Source organism: Gavia stellata, chromosome 5 (genome assembly GCF_030936135.1).
Source record: "Gavia stellata isolate bGavSte3 chromosome 5, bGavSte3.hap2, whole genome shotgun sequence".
Taxonomy (NCBI): domain Eukaryota; kingdom Metazoa; phylum Chordata; class Aves; order Gaviiformes; family Gaviidae; genus Gavia; species Gavia stellata.
The window spans coordinates 35,382,230-35,404,507 of NC_082598.1; the positions used below are offsets into that span (position 1 = coordinate 35,382,230).

The following is a 22,278-nucleotide window of genomic DNA, read 5'->3' on the forward strand; positions in this document are numbered from 1 at the left end:
TAGAAAACAGGTCTTTGGCTTTCTGTTTCATGTTTGCCTTGCTTAAAATGCTTTTTTTACTTCTGTTGTTTTCTTATATATCAAATTTTATTTTAAAAATATACTTACACTGAAATTAGTGATGTAGTTAAAGAACAAATGAAAGAAATTTCACAAAATAATAGACTATTAATTTCCAGTGGAATATTTAACTGGGTTTGTTTTCTAGCATATGTCTTGATATGATGTTATCTATAATGCTACATGAATTTCTACATTGATTTTTATAGATTCTATTGGCTGCAGTTAATTTTTTTTTATGAGCATCTACTGAATATTTCTACCTGGAAAATGAAGCTATTTCCCTATAAAGCCACAGAGAGTGGTTGCTTATTTGCATTTACGTTTTTTCTCTTATAGCTATAACTTAGTGTTGATAGAATAATAGTAGCAATCTCTCTCTTGTCTTTAATTAAATGTTTCTTTTTGTATTTCAGGAGGTGATCCCTTGGGACAGTTTGCTATTGAAAATATACAGAATGAATGGAAGGTCTATGTCAAAAAGCCTCTGGACAGGGAAGAAAAGGATAATTACCTTCTAAATATTACAGCTACTGATGGGACCTTTGCAACTAAAGCTGTGGTGGAGGTTAAAGTACTTGATGCTAATGATAATAGCCCTGTTTGCGAAAAGGTAGGCACAATCTTGTATCTTCCGTGTCCAGCTGCTTCCAGATGTAAAATGTAAACTTTCTCTGAAACTGCTTCACAGGAGACTAACAAATAGGTATTCCTTTTATGCTGGTAACAGAAATTTGGGCTATTAAGGTAGAATGCTGTCAAAGAAAAGTTATTTCATGGAAAGGGTTCTTAAATAAAAATCCAAAACCAATTAATTGGTGTAATTTTAACACTCAATGGGTATTTGAAGAGTATGAGGAGAATTGTAGTACATTTCTTCTGTGTTAATGCATACTTCTCCAAAAGGAATTGTTTTAAGCTGCAGCCACGATAGTTTATATGCTCTATTTTCTGAAGGAAGCAAAGTCTTAAAGAAGGCTGCATACCATCACTTAGTTGATGTATTTGTGCGTTTCCTGTGTTAAAAGAGTTGAAAAGACTGGAATATTATCCTGCAGTTGCACTCAGCAGCACCAAAAATCTGTAATCCATAACTGTTTTCTTGTTATAAAGCCATCTACCTTACCAGATTTGATAGTCTGCAAAAATGGTCATGAAAAACAAAGAATGGAAAAAAACCAGAAAGGTGGATGCTGCAAGACGTATAATTGCCTTACGAGAAAGCCCTGGGTTTTCATATTCAGCTTTTTTTTTTTACTTTAGCACATTTGGACTTTTCATAGCCATCTTGTTGAACACAGATTTGATGTTATCAGGTGTAAAGGCAAAATCTTTTCTTGTTCTGGGAAGGATCAAGTATACAGCGAGCATTTGATTCTTTTTCTTAGTCAATGTTTATGTTGGTTACTTCTATATAAATGATTGCAGTTATATACAGACTGGTAAGTCATGTTTTTAGCTTTTTACCTTTGTTAATATTGGTATTATAAGGCTCAGTCCTTCTAATTTAATGCACATCCCTGACATGGATGAGTTGTAGGAGTGCTTAGTGCCTTTAAATTCTGGGTGGTTTTTCTCGGTTTTTATTTAAACTGAAAGCTTTTATTTCATGCATTACAAAAAAGGCAGGTATCAGTTTCTTCTAGATTGAGTCAGACCTCGAAAAGATTATTTACTAAAGAGGAAAAAATGAAATTACCAAAAATTTATAACTCCTATTTCGGGAATGCTTTTAATTATCAGTTAATCAGTTATAAGTGTTTAGAGTTCTTAGCTGTGCAGTGATACTCAAGAGTCCTTATGGTTGCAGTATTAATTACCTTTCTGAATAATCTAATGAATGTGAAGTAATTAATTAGAAAATTATAGATTCTTTTCATTTTCAGGTATTTCATCCTCTCGTTCACTTCATATGTTACCAAATGTTCAAACAGGATATTATCTCATCTGTCATTCCTTCTTCCCCTCCCCTTTCCAAGCTCTATTTATTTCGTATGTTTAGTCTTTCAATGTTATTTTTAATCTTGCAGGCTTTATACACTGATTCTGTTCCTGAGGATGCCCTTCCTGGCAAACTGATCATGCAGGTATCTGCTACAGACGCAGACATTCGTTCCAATGCAGAAATTACTTATACAATGCATGGCACAGGAGCAGAAAAATTCAGACTCACTCCAGACACAGGTAATAATGCTTTATATACTATACAAAATTCCAATCATCACCTCATTTTGTAAAATGTTTTACTATTACATTAAGACATACATAAACGTCAGTACTTTAAGCTTTCCATTAAGGGTTAGTTTATTATATAACTTTAAAATGTGAGTTTCTACTACACAAATACTAATAATATATTGAATAGAAGTCAGGGAAATAGCAAGTGTTTTAATACATGAGGAACTAGAGTAAATAGGGTAATTGCCCTGAAGCCAGAAACTTCCATGCTGAAGTGACTGGAGTAAAAGTATGCTATAAATTTTGTACTCTTTATATTCATTGTAGTAGTAGCAATAACGGTTTATAAAGTACAAATATCTTCATTCAGATTCTCTTTGCCATCATTTGGTTTGGCATATTAAATGGGATGAGGTTAGATGGAGCAACAAATTTCCTTTCCATAGTAAACACCAAAAGTGCCTCCAGTTTTACTGGCAGCATTATATAAATGAGATTAACTTTTAACTTACCCGACTTCAGTTTTCATGGCATTCGTGTCTTCTGTATAGGCCAAAGCTAATGCCAAAATCCTGTGCTCTGCAGGCTGCAGTAAACAAGCAGTAAGAAGGGAGTAGTAAACAATATAGAAAAATTTACATAAGATAAATACAAAGATATAGTGGAAATACGGAGGAGATTAGAATACTTCAGTGGCAACGTAAATGAGAAGGATCTTACTTCGTGGGGTTTTTTTGACTTTGAATGTCACCTGTGTGCTGTGCTAGTATGTCGTCACATAAATTCAGAATAGGTGGGGCTAGAATACTTATAAACAATATTTCAGAATACTTTTTTGAATTGGTTAAAAGGAGACAATGGCTACACATTGTGCCCGTCATAGTGTTTTCTGTCACATTGGAGAGAAAGCATGTGTTAGACTTCTACAGGTTTGTCTGTAGCAGCAACTTATATTTGATAGTGTGAATAGCTGTTTATTCATTGAATGTTAGAAGAGGAGAGTCAGCTCAATAGCTGTGGAAGGAATGCAACTAAACAGCCCAGGAAAACCATACATGGATTTTACCTTGCATTTTGTTAAAGCCAGAGTTCTAATATTTTCATTTTCTTTACACAAAAACACATGGATTTGTGAATGTATACACATTCTCTCTCGTTCTGCACCATCAGTTAGTCTTACTTTATTCAGAGGCATTTGAAAAAAAGGCAGAGGGTTTTAGTATTTAATCTTTTAAAGCTGAAAAGGCAGGCCACTGACATGCTTTGCCCAAAGTGGAGCTCATTAGTGCAGTACAGCTGTTGACTTAGCCACTGATGAAATTATTGTCAAAAAGAAAATTGTTGTTTAGTTTTTCTGAGTACAAAGATTTGAGAGGAAAACATGTTAGGGATACTTAAGTCTTGCAACTCACATCAATTTCTGTATGTTATTCTGTTTATAGGTGAACTGAAAACATTAATGCCACTTGATCGTGAGCAGCAAGCAGTTTATTATCTTCTAGTAAAAGCCACAGATGGAGGAGGAAGATTCTGCCAAGCTAATATTGTTCTGACTTTGGAAGATGTGAATGATAATGCCCCAGAGTTTACAGCTGATCCTTACTCCATTACAGTATTTGAAAACACAGAGCCTAAAACCCTTTTGACAAGAGTGCAGGCAACAGATGCAGATGCAGGTATGCATTCTTTGACCAACACTTTTGTCATGGTCTCAAAGTTACGGTAGCGTTTATTTAGTCTTATCCTGAGATGTGTTAAGTCTTTCAGTAGAACTGATAGATGTTCAATACCTCTCAGGATTAGACTCCTGAAAGATATATTTAGGGCTACTAAATCATGTAGTACCTGACCTTCATGTGTGAGTAGCTTGGAAAACATCCCTTTTGTGTCTCTGCAAAAAAGAAGAGCGGGGAAAGAGACAAAATACAGGATATTTTTAGTGTGATAAGCTCTTAATGTTATGATGGGTTAGGTCCATCCTTTTACTCCTGGTGTAAGTAAAAGGAATGTCAAGTCATGTCTGTTCATGTAAATGTGCATTCATAGATTTTGCATGTGTGCTTCTCAGGTTAGCCATCGGAAGATCATGCCATAAAGAGAACCCTGGTCAATTGTATCTTTATGTATATGCTACCCTATTCAAGATTTTTGCTGCCTCTTTATCTTCACTGTTTAGTTACAAGTATTTATGTGAACATGAACTGAAAATGACATTAGAAAGAGTTTGTTCTTAGGCTTTGTTGTAAGGAATACAACAGCATAAGGTCTTTTTAAAGGTGTGTGATTTCCATGTATCATCAGTTTATTAATCAAATAATATTAATTAATAGTTGCCGTAGTCTCGTGAAACAACTGACCTGCTTTGTACTGTGATAAAGCTAGGTTGCTGAATTGGAAGGTAACGGACAGATGTTCTCACACTTCGCTAGTCTTTGAGACTCAGGAGGAGCAAAATGCTTGGCCCAAAAACCTATGGGGTTTTTGTTTCTTTGTTTTATATAGAAATTATGCCAGAAATTATGTTCCTGTTAATTTTGGGACATGGTTCTTAAACTTACTGGAATTGAGTCTAGTTATTTGATGCAGCCTAACTCTCCCATATCCTCCCATGTTATTTATAATCCTGCTAAGCAGATGCTGTTGTACTAAAGTTATAATTAGATTTATATTCCTAATCGTTTCGTATTGTCTAGTACTGTGACTGAAGCAGAACCATGCTTCGTGTTTTTTGTGTGGCAGAAAATCAGTGCAATTAAGTGTTACCTTAATTTTTTAAATCAGATTACATATTTCTGGAAATCATTCTGCCCTTCACAAGAGTCTTTAACTCTTGCTGAAATTTACTTTAACATGAATGATAATATTTAGCTTCCCTGTTTTATTTCTGTAGCTATCACATCTGTTATTATGTTGGTGTATTTTAACGGCTGCTTCATAGTCTGCAATTTTTTCCAAAATACAGGGATGAACCATAAAATCCATTATTCACTGGTGAACTCTGCAGAGGGCCAGTTCTCTATTGATGAATTCTCTGGAATCATTCAGTTGGAGAAGCCTTTGGATCGGGAATTACAAGCTGTGTACACTCTAACTTTGAAGGCTACAGATGAAGGTTTACCTAGAAGACTGTCTTCAACAAGTAGTCTTATAGTTTCTATTTTGGATATAAATGATAATCCACCTGTATTTGAGCATAGGGAGTATAGTGCAAGTGTATCAGAGGACATTTTGGTTGGAACTGAAGTTCTCCAGATCTTTGCTGCAAGCAGGGACATTGAAGCCAATGCTGAAATCACATACTCAATAGTCAGTGGGAATGAACATGGAAAATTCAGCATCGATTCAACAACAGGTAACAGATTACAACTATGATTATAATTTAGGCTAACCAAGCACACTACCATACTGTGTTCTACAGTAATTCAATCAAATAGGTTATGTATCATCTGTGTGCATCATCCTGGCTGTAAAGGCAGCGCTACTGTCTCTTCACCCATTTTGCCAGCATGCTTACTAGAGGAGTGCAGTAGAATGTAGAATAGGAACTTTATTTGCTGCTGCTATTTATTGTTACTTGGCTTAGATTCATTTAGCTGGCAAGAGTAAGGGTTTTCTAACTGGAATATTCCCCTGCCCTGGGGGCAGAGACAGTGGAAGGACATAGTCCTGTAATGACAGAAGCATAACAGTCTTTTCACAAAAGCTATATAATCAGAATGAGTGGCCAGACTTGGTAAAAGAAAGGTCAGAAATTAAATTGATTGGGAAAACTAGTCATTGGTCCACAAAGACAGTAATTCTAGAGGAGTTTGATTTGGCATTGAAGAGAGGTTGGAATATTCTTTTCAATAGTATATCCAGTGTGACAGTGGAGATTTTAGGCTTGCATGTTAGTCAGATTTAGTCTCAGGAAGCATTTAGGTTTTGTGGAGAATTTTTCCCTATTAATGACAATTCTTTGTTAAAAATCAACATACACCTCAAGTCTAATTTTGTTTTCTTATGTAGTTCTTTTTCTAGAGTTAATTTCTGGTAAAGCTTGTTTTTTTAAATAAGATTTCTACCCAAAAGTTAATAGTAGTTAATTATACCAGTGTAATTCAAATTATAATTCTTCCATCTCCTTTTTCCAATGTGCACGCTGGTACTATGGTATAGGAATACTTTGCCAATTTAACTTCTTCACATATTTGAAAGGAGGAAAAAGGTTCCAGGAAAACACTCTTCCAGCAGCAAATTAGCATATATGGGACTGGACTATCTTAACTAGTCAGTTAAAAACTCACACTTTAACTCAGATATTTCTATCAATCAAAATTCATGGTCGGACACTTGTTACTACCTCTGCGTACTCCATGCCTGACCTTAATGCAGGTTGCAAGGAAAGTCGAGTTAAAGGTCATTTCATATTTTTGGTTAATTTTAATTGAAAATTCATAAAATAACATTTTCTAAACACATTTTTTATTTTTCTTCACTTTTTTTCATTATGGAATGTGAGACAGGTGGTTTTAAAGTGTGAGCCTTTTGTGGTAGTAGCAGGAACTTCTCACCTTTTTACTTTTATGTGTAAAGCCTGATCATTTCACTGTGTAGCTCCAGCTTTACAGTGACAGATCAAGCCCTGAAGAAGCTGAGTGTTTGTCAGACTAAAATAAAAAGTTGCAATCTGTAATACTACATTAATAGCAGAGTTTGTGTGAGGGTTTTGGTTTTTTTCTTTTCTAGGAGCCATTTTTATCATTGAGTGCTTGGATTATGAAAGTTCTCATGAATACTACTTGACTGTGGAAGCCACAGATGGAGGCACACCTTCATTAAGTGATGTTGTAACCGTGAATATTAACGTAACAGATATCAATGACAATACTCCAGTGTTTAGCCAAGACACTTACACTGCAGTAATCAGTGAAGATGCTATGCTTGAACAATCAGTCATTACAGTACGTATTGTTGGTTTTTTCCTTGGAAATACTCTGTCATGACAATCATGCTTTAAGTCTTGAAGGAATAAATATTGATTTTAAGATGGACATAAATGAATAGATAACTTTGCCACTGAGTGAACTGAAAATTTACTTTGAAAAAGTTTCAGAACCAGGGACTTGAGATGCTATGGGAAAGCAGATGATATTTTGTGATACATTTGTGTTGTCCTCATGAAACATGACATAATTTTCAGAAGAAATTCAGGAAATTAAGTGATGTTGGCATGTTCTATTTGGATAACATTTCTCATGAGAACTATGAAATGTGTTAGACCAAAACAGCTGTGTTCCGTCTTCAGGATGAGTTTATATGAAAGATGATAGAGTCTATTTTGCCCTGTTTTAAATGAGACTGTAATGTTCCTTAGGTTATGGCAGATGATGCTGATGGACCTTCAAACAACCGCATTCACTATGCAATTATAGATGGCAATCAGGGAAATCCGTTTACAATTGACCCTACCAGGGGTGAAATAAAAGTGACTAAACTTCTAGACAGAGAAAAGGTAAGTTTTTGATGCTTTTTGAGCAGTTGGGATTAATTTAGCTATACATAATTGATGACCACCATTTTTTAGATGATATTTGTAAATTACCATTCCAAGTGTTCCAAAAATAATACAGCTGTAACAAAGTCAAAGCATCTATTTACATCCATGCTTTTTGGGGTGGGGGACATCTGCAGGGGGAAGAGAAAGGATTTAAATATATGAAGGCAAGTTTTACTGGAGGGTGGCATGAAAATATTTTTTTCCTTAAAAGGGGGGTGGCATGAAAATACTTTTTCCTGAAAAGTAAAGCTGAGTTTGTTTGAAAATTTTTTTATTATTTCTTAGATTTCAGGATATACCTTGACAGTTCAAGCTTCAGATAATGGAAACCCACCTAGGCTTAACACAACCACAGTTAATATTGATGTTTCTGATGTAAATGACAATCCTCCAGTATTCTCAAAAGGAAACTATAGTGTTATCATCCAGGTAAATACAGATAGTGAAGCAGTCAAATCAAGAATATTATTGGAGTGTTAATTTGTGACTTGAAAAATTCTGCAAGATGGGATAAACCTAATGCTTCAATTTTATTTTCCTGTTTTTTTAATTATTTAACATTGTCACTGAGACTGCTTACCTGAATAAGTGTTAAAGGTTACAAAATTCATATTGTGCAGTCTATTTAGAAACTTGTGTTGGAAGTTGAGCATGTTCTTTTTTCATGTACTTCGTGTGTGTACATGTACATATATATATTATACATTGCATTTATTTTTATAACGTTCTTAGTATCATGCAGATATGTTAAAATACATAATAATTTTGCTATTTCTTTTTAATCTTGGAGTTACTGCTTAGAAAAAGATATTTTAGGTATCTGTTACTGTGAAGCAAATGTTGTGCATGTGACACACAGTTCAAGACTTAATTCCTATTGGCTGCCTCTGGGATCAGAAGCAGTTAAAACAGGAGTAGTATTTCATATTGCTACATACCAATCCTTTGACTAATTTTGCACCTTAGGATGGTATTAGTGGGCCAGAATCTCACATGGCTGGCATGTACTTGCCTGATTCAGAAAACTCTCTGTTAAAGCAAAGATAGGAGAGGCAGCATCTGTACTTCTTGTTTTCCTGAATGCAACAGAGAATAAATGGAAGGGAACAAAGGAATTGCATCAAGACCTTTATACCAGTAACATAAGTGAGCTCAATCCCTTGGGTCCTTTTGCTGTTCCTGGTGCCTGGCCTTGTACAATAGATAAGTGGGGATCAGGCAATGTTATCTGGTGCCCTGTGCCATCCTAACATGCCACTTCTGTTTGAGACTATGTACATGATTTGTAAAGGTAGCTTTCCGAAAGAGGACAAAGTGGTTCATCACTACCCAACATATACAGAGTATGCAAGTAAGATGTCCTGGATCTTACTTTTGTTTTTTTAAAGCAACAGATTTATATGTTTGTGTGCTGTCAAAGGTATTTTGCTTTCCCCAGTTACAATCTTTCTTGAAATGAATGTTAATTAATGTATCCTCTAAAACTGTAGACTATATAGCCAATGTCTGTAATGCTTCCCTTACTCAATTAAAAAGGAAGACCTTGTGTTTTAATAGTTCATTCATATCAGCCTGTCCCAGTATGAGGGTAGCAGAGAAGAAGCTGGAGGAGTTGCCCAAGAATGCTGGTGTGCATTTCCTGATATGTTGGAGATGGACATATTTGGACACAGTTGGAAATGTGCTTAGCTATTATGAAAATCAAATTACTTTAGATATCCAAGTGTAAATATTTGTATTTTAAAATTATGGTCCTTGTCTGTTTTACTGAAGGGGAAAAAAAGCTTCAGCTGCAATATCTGATAATTAACTTACTCTTTGCTCTTGAGAGAGTAAGTTATGCTTGCTATTAGTTTTTGCAACTGTGAAAGGGTAGCATTTTGTTATTGTCGTTCTTCACAATAACACACTTTTTTTTTGCATTTAAATTATGTGTGTATATATATAAAAAATACGGTCAATACAGTATAGCATGAATGTTCTGGGAGAGGTGTTACAAGTGTTAGATAAGGTTGTGTGTGTGTATCAGATACATGATAAACCAAAGTGTTTGAAGTGTCTGTGAAATGTCAGGCATCCACATGATTCAAACTTGAAGGGATTTAATGATGCAAATTTTAAAACCTGGATTTCATATTTTAACCAGATTGCGGCTGTAGCAGCCACAACTGTAGTTAGAACACTAATTGTGTCAGGACACAAGGGGTCGGATGGAGGAGTGTGTTTTTCTAGTCCTCCCAACAAAGGTGTTGGATTATTCTTAACAGGTGTTTTAGCTAAATTTGAAATCTTTGATGACTTGGTAATTAACCTACAGTAAACTTAGTTCAGACCAGAAGTGGAAAATGTAAAGTTTCAAGGCTGAGCTGCTTTTAAAAATATAAGACAAAGTTTAAAAAAACAAAGCTTAAAAATGTACTGTCATTCTCCTTTTACTATTTTCATCGTTACTCTCAGAGGGTAGTATCTTTCCTTAAACAATATTGTCATTCTGATTTCTCTTATACTGATTAACTGGTTTGACAGCAATTTGATATTTTTTTTCTGTTGTGAAAAAGAAATCAAAGTTAGGCTATATGCTCAATCATAACAAAACCAATGTGATTGTGTTATGAATTTATAGGAAAATAAGCCTATTGGATTTAGTGTGCTACAGCTAGTGGTGACAGACAAGGATTCTTCTCACAATGGCCCTCCTTTTCTCTTCACCATGCTGAGTGGAAACAAAGAGAACACTTTTCAGATTAACCAGCAGGGAGTACTGACAACAACTGCTGCACTGAATCGCAAAGTGAGGGATCGCTATTTGCTTCATGTTAAGGTAGGATGCACTACCTCTAGCTGGTTTTGCATTGTAAGTATTTAGCTAACTTTTCCCACTTGTGCTCAGTCCACCACTTTTTCCTGCCTACCCCTTGTCTTTCTGTTACAAGATCCTGACATGCCAAGTAGTCATTTGAGGTATGTCCCTTGTGGTAACATCTTCAGAGACAATGTCTGTTGATTTAAAGGGAAATCTACACAGGTGTAACAGTAAGCTGAATTAAACTCATGGTAAGGGTAAGGTGTAAGTGAAATGTTAACTGGGTGAGTGGTCTTGATAAGCCTTTTGCCTTTCATGTGAGATGCTGGAATAGCCATCAGGGGACAGGTCCCTCGAGCCACCTACTGTTCGCTGCAGACTTCTTGCCACTGTCGCTTTGACCCTTGAAGGAAGGATGCTGGACTACACTGATACAGTGGAAACAGCGACACTGAAAGTTGCACAACATGGCAGTATTGAAATGTTTTTCTATAGTGCCACATTCTTTTTCCAATGGCAATGGAAAATACTTTTTTTTAAGTTTGGAAAACCAGGTTCGTGGACCTTTGTCATTATATTGAAACTTGCAGCACAGTACTCGGACATCTCAGAATCATGCAGTGGAAAACACAGCATAAAACTCAAAAATGACCCTGAAATGCTATAATATATGCCTACATTTACCATTGTTGTGCAAAAAGACCAGATCATGTCCAAAAATCCAGGCTACATTAACATAGCTAAGTTCTTTAAAATACTTTTTTGTAACCTAAGGTAAGAAAGGTTCAAACCAATTTTTTAATCTTGTCCAGTCCTTTTAAATTCAGTTATAAATTAAGCAGCTGTGAACAGGGGACTTAAAATTGGTAGGCTAAAAATAACTGGCCTTAATTCTGAAACTTCATTTCCAGGTTCATGTTTTAAGAAAAATTCTTACCTTTATTTTTACATGAGGAATTTCTTTCAATCTCCAAATTATTCTCACACGTAACATTGCAGACAATTTCTGAGTAAACATGCACTTGCAGAGTTTCAGCAGTACTATCTGTGTTAGTGTATACTGAATTTGGTCCACATTTCTGTCCACATTGGGATAATAATTGTGGTGTATTTACACAAAGTCTATCTCTTTTCTTTGGGGAAGGAAAAAAAATTCCCACAGGTACTGTCATTTGCTGGTTGAGTCACTAAAATATGTTATCAGGAGCCATCAGTATAAGAACCAGCATAGATAAAGGTTTCATTTAAATGTAGCTTCGTTTAGGGTTTAAGAATTGAGATTAAAAAGGGACGTATATCATCCCTCTGTTAGCCATTTTTTTCTCAATAGTGATCTGCTAATTAGTGGTGGGACAGATTAGCCTTCAAGGTACCTAAGCATTGGCTCTGCTGGCCTTCCTAGGCTGCATGAGTCCAAAACAGCAGTAGAGCTGGGCTTTGTCACACTTGCCTAATAGGCTTTCCAAGTGCTATACGAATTCCCCAAAGTCACCTTTCTGTTCAGGGAAGAAGAACCAGCAATGTTTTTCCTGTATGTGCAATCAGTGTAATACAAGATTCATATGTTTTATTTAATATTTTCTCTAAGCAGTAACTAATTTCTATTTATTTTGCTTCTAAAACTTATTCCTATGAATGCATGCACAGGCAATTACATCTGTTCTGTGTAGACTGTTACACTGTCTTTGTCGCATTTCATTATTTAGCTGCACTTTTGGCCCTTCCTAATGTGCCTGCCTTTTCTCAAGTATGAAGCACCTATCTAACACCTTCCTCTGGGTGGAATCATGCAATTCTTTCATTTCCAAGCCTCTTCCTAGGCTGTAGGATGCTTGTAAACAGCCTGTCAGTACTTAAGCTATCTTCTCTTTAGCACAGCGCTTGAAAAGTGCCTTTTTTCTAGGGAATGAATAAGGGCTATTTTAATGGCATCCAGTAGCTAAAAAAGTGTCTTAAAACAGATGTACTCATTTAGAACAAGGGCTTCTCAGAGACTGTAAATCATTAAAGCAGACTATACTAATATGCATTTTTTTGTGTGCTGTACTACCCAATCTTAGTATTTTGGACCTGTCTAATCCTTTGATTTACAAGTTCCCTGCCTGGATTCTGGAAATATGTCACTGTCTTTTAATTGCCATTTATCATTTTATACTATGATAGCTTTTTTTAAATAGATACAGTGCTATAATTTACTATTATCTTCTCCTTAGTGAGTCACTATACATTGAGTATGAAGGTATCTAAGACTAAAACTAGCATTTCCATACCACAAGACTTCAGTTCCGATGGTACACACAAAAATAGATACATGACTTTTGTGGAAAAATATTCTTCCCCTGTTCATTTAAAAGAAAGATTTTTTCAAAGGCTGTAGGAAGGCATTTTCTCAAGTTTACACGATCTAATTTCTGCACTTTCATCTTGCAGCTCACAAGTTAACGGCTGTGTATTATCTCTGGATACTTGTTTTCGTGTTTTACCTGACCTTCACTGGTATGGTTTTCAGTATTGACAGCTTTCACCTTAGTTGCTTTCTGAATGGATTGCTGAGGCAGAGGTCTTCTTTCATTACAGGCATACTTTAATTGGAAAAAACAAACAAAAAAACCCGAACAAACAAAAAACCACAAACAGCCCCTCCCATACACACCCCACACACCCACTACCACCAAAAAACTTTACGTAACATAGGCCTCGCTTTTACTTTATTTTTGTGGGTTTAATAGAAATAAAGATTTTTTTTCCAACAGCCACCTGCATGTGCATGCCACTCACATTTGCTTTCCCTCTCTCCAAAGGAAATAGATTATCCATTAACAAATGTCTCACAGCATTAGTGTGTGAAATCTTCAGCTATGAGTCATACAGTCCTTTGTGCCACAGTCTGAAGTCTTTAGTTTAAAAACCACAGCAGATTTTTAAATATCTGCACTATTGAAAAATCATTTCCCCTGGGGCTCTTCTTTCCTACTTGCTGTCCATTTGTTATAATTTTGCTTGCCTGTTTGTTTTAAGCCCTTTCTTGTTTCCCTTGGGCATTTCTCCTGTAGCTAAACTGCCTGCCTTGTCTTGTTTCCAGGCAGATATCTAGGCAAAACAAAACTTTGCCAACTTGAGCTCTCTCTGTCTTGTTATTTAAGTTTGGGTAACTAGAGGGCAAGTTTCTAGCCATGCCTGTCTTTTGGAGTTAAAGGATGAATACATGTAGTTCTATGTGACATGCATTACCTTTTTAAAATGCTATGATTATGTGCACATCCACAGATAATCTTGTGCCTGGAGTTTTTCCTCTTTTGCTTAAATTTGTATGAAAAATCAAAAGCAGCTTCTCTATATAGATCTTCAAAGTGTACCAACTACCTGTAGTAATTGTAAAATTATTGTAAAATCTTTTGAACAATGCAGGATGTCTTCTACCTTCTGAGCCCTGCATATCCCCTCTGTCCCTTGACATCTCTCCAATTCTTCCTTGCCCATTTCTTTAGTCTCACTTTCAGTAACTGGGAAAGAGCTCTGGGAAAAAGGTAGACAGGAAAGAAGACCTGAGAAATAGAAAGAAAGAAAGTGAACCCAAGGCAATGCTCTTTTCTCACTTCTCTGCTCTTTCTTTGTCCCCCTTCATACAATGACAGTGTATGCTTTTGTCAAAAAGGGGTGGAGGACAGGGGACGTGATGTTTAAAAAGGCTTTAAAATGAAATTAGGCTGATTCTGTTAAAGATAATAACTTCAATTGTCTGAAGCAATTAGCACTACAGGTGGGTGGGTTTTTTTCTCTCCATAATCACAAAACATGAAAGACAACATAATTAATTGTAACTTTCTACATGTATTGTTTTCCTTTTGAAGTACTGTTTGGCATACTGCATTTAGATTGTCTTCAAGACCACTTCCTAATACCTATGGTGAAACATGTTGTAAATTTCTAGTGCATGACTCATTTCAACTTTGTAATGTGTTTCTATGCTTGAAATAAAAAAGCTTCAAGCACCATCTGCTGTCTGAAATCAGCTACTGTGCGTTTCCTCTGTATTTGCTAGAATTGTTAGTAGCTTCCTGGCATTTCCAGCTATTAAGACCACTGTAGCCTTTTAATCTTGGAAGAAGTGGAAACATGTTTGTGTGTGCCTGCTTATATAAGCTTTTAAAATTTTCAATATTTTTCATGTCAGGACCTGTGTTATGAAGTTTTCACAAAGCGTTTTCGTGTAGGAACCTTTTTTTATTGTAGAAAAATACAAATCTACTGTATACAGTACAAATAGCATTTGAGATGAAGCAAAAATCTAACTCTATCCTCGTCTTCCTTTAGGTGGCAGATAATGGAAAACCACCATTGTCATCTTTGACTTACATTGATATTAGAGTTATTGAGGAAAGCATTTATTCTCCAGCAATTCTGCCTCTAGAAATCTTTATCACAGCCTTTGGGGAAGAATATTCAGGTGGTGTCATTGGAAAAATTCATGCAACCGATCAAGATGTTTATGATACTTTGACATACAGTCTGGACCCCAAAATGGAATCCTTGTTCTCTGTTTCCACTACTGGTGGCAAACTAATAGCACATAAAAGGTTAGATGTAGGACAGTACCTCCTAAACGTCACTGTTACAGATGGAAAATTTACAACTGCAGCTGATATTACTGTACACATCAGACAAATCACACAAGATTTACTAAATCATAGCATTGCAATACGCTTTGCAAATCTTGCCCCTGAAGAATTCATCGGTGATTACTGGCGCAATTTCCAGAGAGCTTTAAGAAACATCTTGGGCGTGAGGAGAAATGACATCCAGATTGTTAGTTTGCAGCCTTCTGATCCTCCTTCAAATCTTGATGTCCTCCTGAATATTGAAAAGTCTGGTAACTCTCAGCACCCAATGAGAATTTTGCTCCACAAGATAAACTCTTCTGTGCCTGACCTAGAGGAGATTTTAGGTGTCCGGATAATTGATGTTTTCCATAAGCTTTGCGCAGGCCTAGACTGTCCTTTGAAATTTTGTGAAGAAAAAGTAACAGTGGATGAGAACATCATGTCAACCCACAGCACAGCCAGGTTGAGTTTTGTCACACCCCGTCATCACAGAACAGCAGTTTGTCTTTGTAAAGGTAAGAAAAGCAGTAAGGAAAACAGTATCCTTGAAAAGATTGTTCTGGTTTTGAACAGCCATAATCCACAGGGGAAAATTTATATTACAGGACAAGACTAAGAATGTCCTGTAACCCTCACTGCAACATTTGCCTAATTTTATTCAGAGTAAGGCGTAATTCATTCTTGTCTCATTACCTCATTTTAAAAGTTTACATAATACAAGCTTATGGGAGGGGATTTTTTTTTTTATAGTTCACCTTCAGTTTTTTATAGTACACCTTCATTTTCCATTTTATGAAAGAAGTTCCTTTTTTTGTTGCCTGTTCTAAATTGCCAGCCATTTTCAGTCTTGCAAAGTACCTGAATGCTTCCTGGTTTCTGCTTAGAGGAGTAGCCCACACAGCTTCCAAACTTGGCTGGGAATGACAAGGTGAACTAGGAAATGAATATTCATTAAGATACATATAAGTATACAGATTTATAACAGAAGACTAATTTGTTTTTAGCTCTGAGGAAAACATTGCTTTTTAAAATCATGACTTAATGTTGCTGGGTGAACTTGCACACCCTAAGTAAATATTTAAAGCCCATTCCTTTTGTGTTTCAAATACAGACAACTCTTCTCCTGCTCTCCTTAACCCACTCTGTCCATGTTTAATATCTACATGTTGTTTTTTATGGTGTTTGATAGTGATGGTAAACCTTAAACCACACCACCAGTTTCCAAATTATATCAATTGAATTGTTTGGGTAATCAAGATAACTATGAACATCAGCCACTATATATGCCATTTCTCTAGTCAGTGTTTGTGCCAGTCATGTCCCATAACTGTTACTTCACTTCCTTGTTTGATAGTTAGGAATATCATTTGGGTTGCTTTCAGCTACTGTACTTAAGTGTCCCTTTTCACAAAATAACCTTACCACCAACAGAGAGAAATAATGTATTTCGTTTTACAGAAGGGAAATGCCCCCTGGTGAATAGTGTGTGTGAAGGAAACCCATGCCCTGAAGGTACAGAATGTTTAGGAGATCCAAAGGAAGGAAAATACACCTGTGTTTGCCAAGACAGCAAAGCTGGACAGTGTCCTGGTAAGAAATTAACTCTAAAAATCTCTGCGTAAAACCATATTACTTTCCAAATATGAATTTGATTCCAGTTCTGTGTTAACATATTTTATGCTTTTCTGTGTTCCTAAGTATCAGCTGGCTCTGCTGTGACATTTACTGGGAGCAGCTATGTGAAGTACCGTCTCATGGAAAATGAGAACAAAGAGGAAATGAAGCTGACAATGAGACTTAGGACTTACTCTGCTCATGCAGTTGTTATGTATGCTCGAGGAACAGACTACAGTATCTTAGAGGTACATTAAAATCTCCTAGTGCATATCTCCTCCTCTTTCTTCTTAATGTCTTCTTACTATTTTTTGTGCCAAATTAAAAGATTGATTGGATCATAACATCTCTGTAGAATTGTTACAATCGAGAATTGCCTTCAAGGTAGAGTGTGTTATACATCCAGGTGAAAAACTTGTACAGAATTTTTTTAATATGGAGAAGGAATTCATTTTCTTTAATGTTTTAAAAATAAAATGAACAAAAAAATCCTGAATTATGTTTTTTAAATAACAACTTTAAATTTATTTATAATACTCATTAAGTCCATACAGAAAAAGTCACTTAAAACACAAGATGAAAGGTCTTGAAGTATTGTAATCTTTTGGTAATGATCTGTGACTTCTTTACTAGAGGAAAAAATGTACAAAGTATACATTTTAATTAAAAGAACCATATAGAATGAATCGCAATCACTGCGACTGTTTGGAATACAATGCTATTAAACTGCCTTTTATGAACACCACCATCATCCTGTCTCTCCAGCAAACATAAACTTTTATAGGCACCAATATTTTATACTCTTTAAGTGTGCAGACCATTTGTTGATGTTGTGGCTTTCCTCTGTAGATTCACCATGGAAGGCTGCAATATAAATTTGATTGTGGCAGTGGACCTGGGATTGTCTCCGTTCAGAGCATTCAGATTAATGATGGCCAGTGGCATTCAGTATCTCTTGAAGTGGACGGAAATTACGCACGACTTGTTCTGGATAGGGTGCATACTGCATCTGGTACTGCTCCTGGTACACTTAGGACACTAAACCTAGATAATCATGTGTATTTTGGTGGTCATATTCGGCAGCAAGGTACAAGACATGGTAGAAGTCCTCAGGTTAGCAATGGTTTCAGAGGCTGTATGGATTCTGTTGTACTTAATGGACAAGAGCTGCCCCTAAACAGTAAGCCACGAAATTATGCACACATGGAAGAATCTGTAGATGTGACTCCTGGATGCTTACTGACTACCACAGAAGGTTGTTCAAGCAGCCCATGTCAGAATGGAGGCATCTGCAATGCACTGTCAAACGGAGGTAAGCTGCGCTATATTCTTCTGCTGTTAGTTTCCAAAACTGCTTTTCCACTTCCCTGCCTTGAAGGACAAAACAACTTTGTGAATAATTCTTGCTTTCCCAGAGAGTTGTAGAAGGCTGGTTGTTGAGCAGGCAGGAAGGCTGTGTCTGCCTGTGTTCTAGACTCAATTCCTTGGGGTATGAAGGAGACAAAGTCCATCAGACAAAGTGGGGATTTAATCTTAAGTGTCAACACCTGAGATCCATCCTCTTAACTGCCTACTTTAAAGTCTTCCTTTAAAAATTCTGAAATCATTGTGACAGGCTTGAATTTTGTGAGAAAAGTGGAAGTTATCCTTCAAGAAAAACCTTACTGTTGGACTTTCCTTCATCTTTTGATAAAAACATTTCTATTTCTTCCCATCCTCTCTCTCTTCGAGCAGGTAGGTGGGCAGGGAGGATTTCATCTTAAATCTGTAGGTGGGCAGGGAGGATTTTATCTTAAATTCAGTAAAGCCATGTGTGTCTTTGAAAAAGACTGTATTTGATTTCAGGTTACTACTGCAAATGTGCACCTTTGTTTATGGGAACTCACTGTGATGTAAGTGTCAACCCGTGTTCTTCCAACCCCTGCCTTTATGGTGGTACTTGCATCCCGGTCAGTGATGATTTTATCTGCCAATGCCGAGGACAATACACAGGCCAAAGGTATGAATGGTTTATTGCACCAATTAACCCCTTAGAGAATAGGCTATAAATGTAGCACTTGTTCTGTTTTCTTTTTTATCTGTTTCCTACTTAAAGTTCAGACTTTGAAACCCACTGGAGTTAGCTGATGCCAGCCCCTATGTTACAGCCCTGAATCCCACACTATATACTCACTTGCAGTAAGGTAAAGGTTCATTCATGCTTTTTTTTTCTTCCCCCCCCCTTTTTTTTTTTGCCTTTGCAGGTGCCAGCTGGGTCCATATTGCAAAGACAATCCTTGTAAAAACAGTGGCAAGTGTATTGACAGTTTGGATGGACCTGTTTGTGAGTGTGAAGCAGGCTTTCGTGGAGAAAGGTAGGTAGTGTTCCACATATATTGAATTTTTAACAGTATTACTTAACAGTTAACAGTTCAAACTGGTTGAAATCTGAAATGTTGATAAAATAGCAGATTGCCTGGTAGTGTACAGTATTGTATATTAAACATATCTAGAATTGTTGAGAAAAAGAGGACTACAACAGAGACTACTGATGTAAACTAACCATCATTGCTCTGCTCTGTTTCTGGTAGGTGCCTGACTGATGTTGATGAATGCGTAGAAAACCCGTGTCTTAATGGTGCGCTTTGTGAGAATACTTATGGTTCATATCACTGCAATTGTAGCCATGGATTTGGAGGAAAACACTGCACAGACATTGTTCTTAACAAATACGTCTCAACGTCTTGGAACATTAGCTTAGCTGAAGTGATTGGGATTATTGTTTTCATTGCAGGAATATTCTTGCTAGTTGTGATTTTTGTTGTTTGCCGCAAAGTGATTAGTAGAAAGAAGAAGCACCAGCCAGAACCTGAAGACAAGCAACTGGGAGCTACAACAGCTTTCTTGCAAAGACCTTATTTTGATGCAAAATTGAATAAGAACATCTATTCTGACATCCCACCACAGGTTCCTGTTCGTCCCATTTCATACACTCCAAGCATTCCAAGCGACTCCAGGAACAATCTTGACAGGAATTCTTTTGAGGGGTCTGCTATCCCAGAGCACCCAGAGTTTAGTACTTTTAACCCAGATTCTGTACATGGTCACCGGAAAGCTGTAGCTGTTTGCAGTGTAGCACCGAATTTGCCACCTCCACCTCCCTCCAACTCTCCTTCAGACAGTGATTCAATACAGAAACCCAGCTGGGATTTTGACTATGACAGTAAGAAGTGTTCTTACTTTATTACTTTTCTGTTAAAGGTGTGTGCTGGTACAGTTTTAATATGAGTGCAGTCTCTGTCTGTGCCTGTTAGGGTAGAAAAGGCATTATGATTTTACTGGGTTTTGAGTCTGATCAGGCTTCATGCACTATTTTTTGTAAAAATGTGTAGATCTCAGCCTTAAATTTTATTGACTTTTTAATCTAGAATGTATTAATCGTCTCACGTGAAACCTTTTCTTTCAGGTAAAGTAGTAGATCTTGACCCCTGCCTTTCAAAAAAGCCTCTGGATGAAAAGAACTCCCATCCTTATAGTGCTAGAGAAAGCATGTCTGAGGTCCAGTCTCTCAGCTCCTTCCAATCTGAATCATGCGATGACAATGGTATGTAAATTACAGTCATTCTATACGGCCACTTACATTCATTTGTTCTCTCTTTGCATCTATATCTCTTAGTATCGATAGGACTTAAATATACTGAATATATATTAAATAATAGCTTATTTAATATATATCTGTATTTACTTATGTTAATACCTAGATCTGTTAATTTTTAAAAAGTATTTTGCCTATCTTACACTTCATGTTAATTACTTTACCTTAAAATTATATATATTCATTCTGCTGTTAGAATATTAACAGTGAAAATGCAGCACAAGGTGTTCAGAGCCTTGTGTTTAAAAGGTGTTAAAAGCTTGTTCAAATTTGAGAAACTCTTCTAGGTAATCATTAGTTATCACCTTACACAAGAATACAGTGAATTTAAAAAATGGCCTCTGCACAAATATAACTTTCGTTTTGACGTTCAGCTTTCAGTAAAGCATTCTGGTGTTACAGTTTCATTTGTTTCCTTCTCTTTTTCTTGCTGCGACCTCAGCTCCCATATGGATCAGATCAGTTCTGAGTGAGAGCAGAGTTTAAGGGACTGCTTGTAAGTTTGATTACTTTAGTAATGAAGGAAGCTGCACAGAAAAGGAATTTTGTTATAGTAGAACAGTATATTTGGCTTTCACCATGATTAAAATGAATTCATTAAATAATTTCATACATTGAAAAAAGCCAATATAAAAATAAAACTAAAAATATTTTGATCACAACACCTATCCATCAAAGTGTAATCAGCATACGTATTTGTGTATTTTATTATTATTAATTGGAAGTCTTTTCCATTGTGATGACAGATGCTATGATGATATGAATGCATCTATGTATCCAGAAACATTGCAGACTGACTGGACAAAGCCACAGTTGTCTCATAAACTAATTCACTAAGTTAAGGTGTTTTGACTCTTTATTCCAATTTCTGCTTTTGTCTCTGAGTGGTAAAAATAATTTGAAATTCCTTTAGCTTAGGAATAAAGAACATTCTGCTTCTCAGCGAAGTAGAGTGATTTGTTCTTAACATCATGAAAAGAAACACCTGTGTTAATGATTGGTGAAAGTAAAATGGTATGCTTACAGTACTCATCATTTTATCAGTAGACCTGATACCAACTTTCAACTTCTTTCCTGTGGTATTAAGTGTTGTGCGGTACATGTTCTCCTCTCCATTCCATATATTTCATACATTCTTACTCGTATTTCTTGTCGTGTATCGATTACTCATTAATACATCATTTTAAAAGAAATAGCTGTAGCATCTTAGATATTGTTCCTTCGTTCCTTTTTGGTGGATTCTGAATTTATTAGTTTGAAATTTTAATCCCTGAGCCATGCAAACAAATTGCATGTGCTTACCTTATCCTACCCTATAAGAGTAAATCCTTTCCAAAAGTATTTTGGGAAAGGGAAGACATAAAAAATACATTCATTTTGGTTGTTTTTAAATAAGAATGTCACAACCTGAATTTGGTGATACCACTGTTCGCACACAACTTAAGTCGGTCAGCAACAGAAGTTTTCAGTTGATATTTTTCATATTCTAGCATTTTAGTTCATTTCAGGGAAAATTTCTTCCCCTGGTCTTCCACTGGGCAGGGAGAAGGGAAGTAGTTTGCAGTCTAAAAGGGGAAGCCTAATGCAATACTCCTTAATTCACCCAACACGAGCCTTTAGTAAAGCCTAGTTTATTGCTATCTAGATGAAGTATTATGCAAATAATATGTTTTAAGCAACATTTCAGGAATTCTAACACAACTAAAGCAGCTTTGTGCTCATGCAGAATTTGCTTCAGGAGTAGTTACAAGTACTTTTCCATGTTTATCAAGAATAAAATTCAGGTTTAGAGATATATTTTATGTATTATATGCAACTGCTTTAGATAGAGAGTAAATGTGTATGTACA

The 22,278-nt window shown here is 36.2% G+C and overlaps 1 protein-coding gene across 2 annotated transcripts in view; it reads left to right on the forward strand.

The window, feature by feature from the left end:
* The window catches only part of FAT1 (FAT atypical cadherin 1), a 104,531-nt gene that overhangs the window by 76,885 nt on the left and 5,368 nt on the right, over positions 1 to 22,278 (forward strand). Inside the window, exons 11-26 of one of the 2 annotated variants that reach the window (XM_059817978.1) lie at positions 477 to 673; positions 2,091 to 2,244; positions 3,681 to 3,914; positions 5,201 to 5,590; positions 6,967 to 7,181; positions 7,595 to 7,732; positions 8,063 to 8,206; positions 10,401 to 10,598; positions 14,895 to 15,696; positions 16,640 to 16,771; positions 16,880 to 17,043; positions 17,645 to 18,107; positions 18,641 to 18,794; positions 19,039 to 19,149; positions 19,366 to 19,997; positions 20,241 to 20,378. In XM_059817978.1, coding sequence (XP_059673961.1) covers positions 477 to 673; positions 2,091 to 2,244; positions 3,681 to 3,914; positions 5,201 to 5,590; positions 6,967 to 7,181; positions 7,595 to 7,732; positions 8,063 to 8,206; positions 10,401 to 10,598; positions 14,895 to 15,696; positions 16,640 to 16,771; positions 16,880 to 17,043; positions 17,645 to 18,107; positions 18,641 to 18,794; positions 19,039 to 19,149; positions 19,366 to 19,997; positions 20,241 to 20,378 — 4,266 coding nt within the window. The remainder of the gene's footprint in view (positions 1 to 476; positions 674 to 2,090; positions 2,245 to 3,680; positions 3,915 to 5,200; positions 5,591 to 6,966; positions 7,182 to 7,594; positions 7,733 to 8,062; positions 8,207 to 10,400; positions 10,599 to 14,894; positions 15,697 to 16,639; positions 16,772 to 16,879; positions 17,044 to 17,644; positions 18,108 to 18,640; positions 18,795 to 19,038; positions 19,150 to 19,365; positions 19,998 to 20,240; positions 20,379 to 22,278) is intronic. The other variant, XM_059817976.1, reaches the window with a different exon arrangement.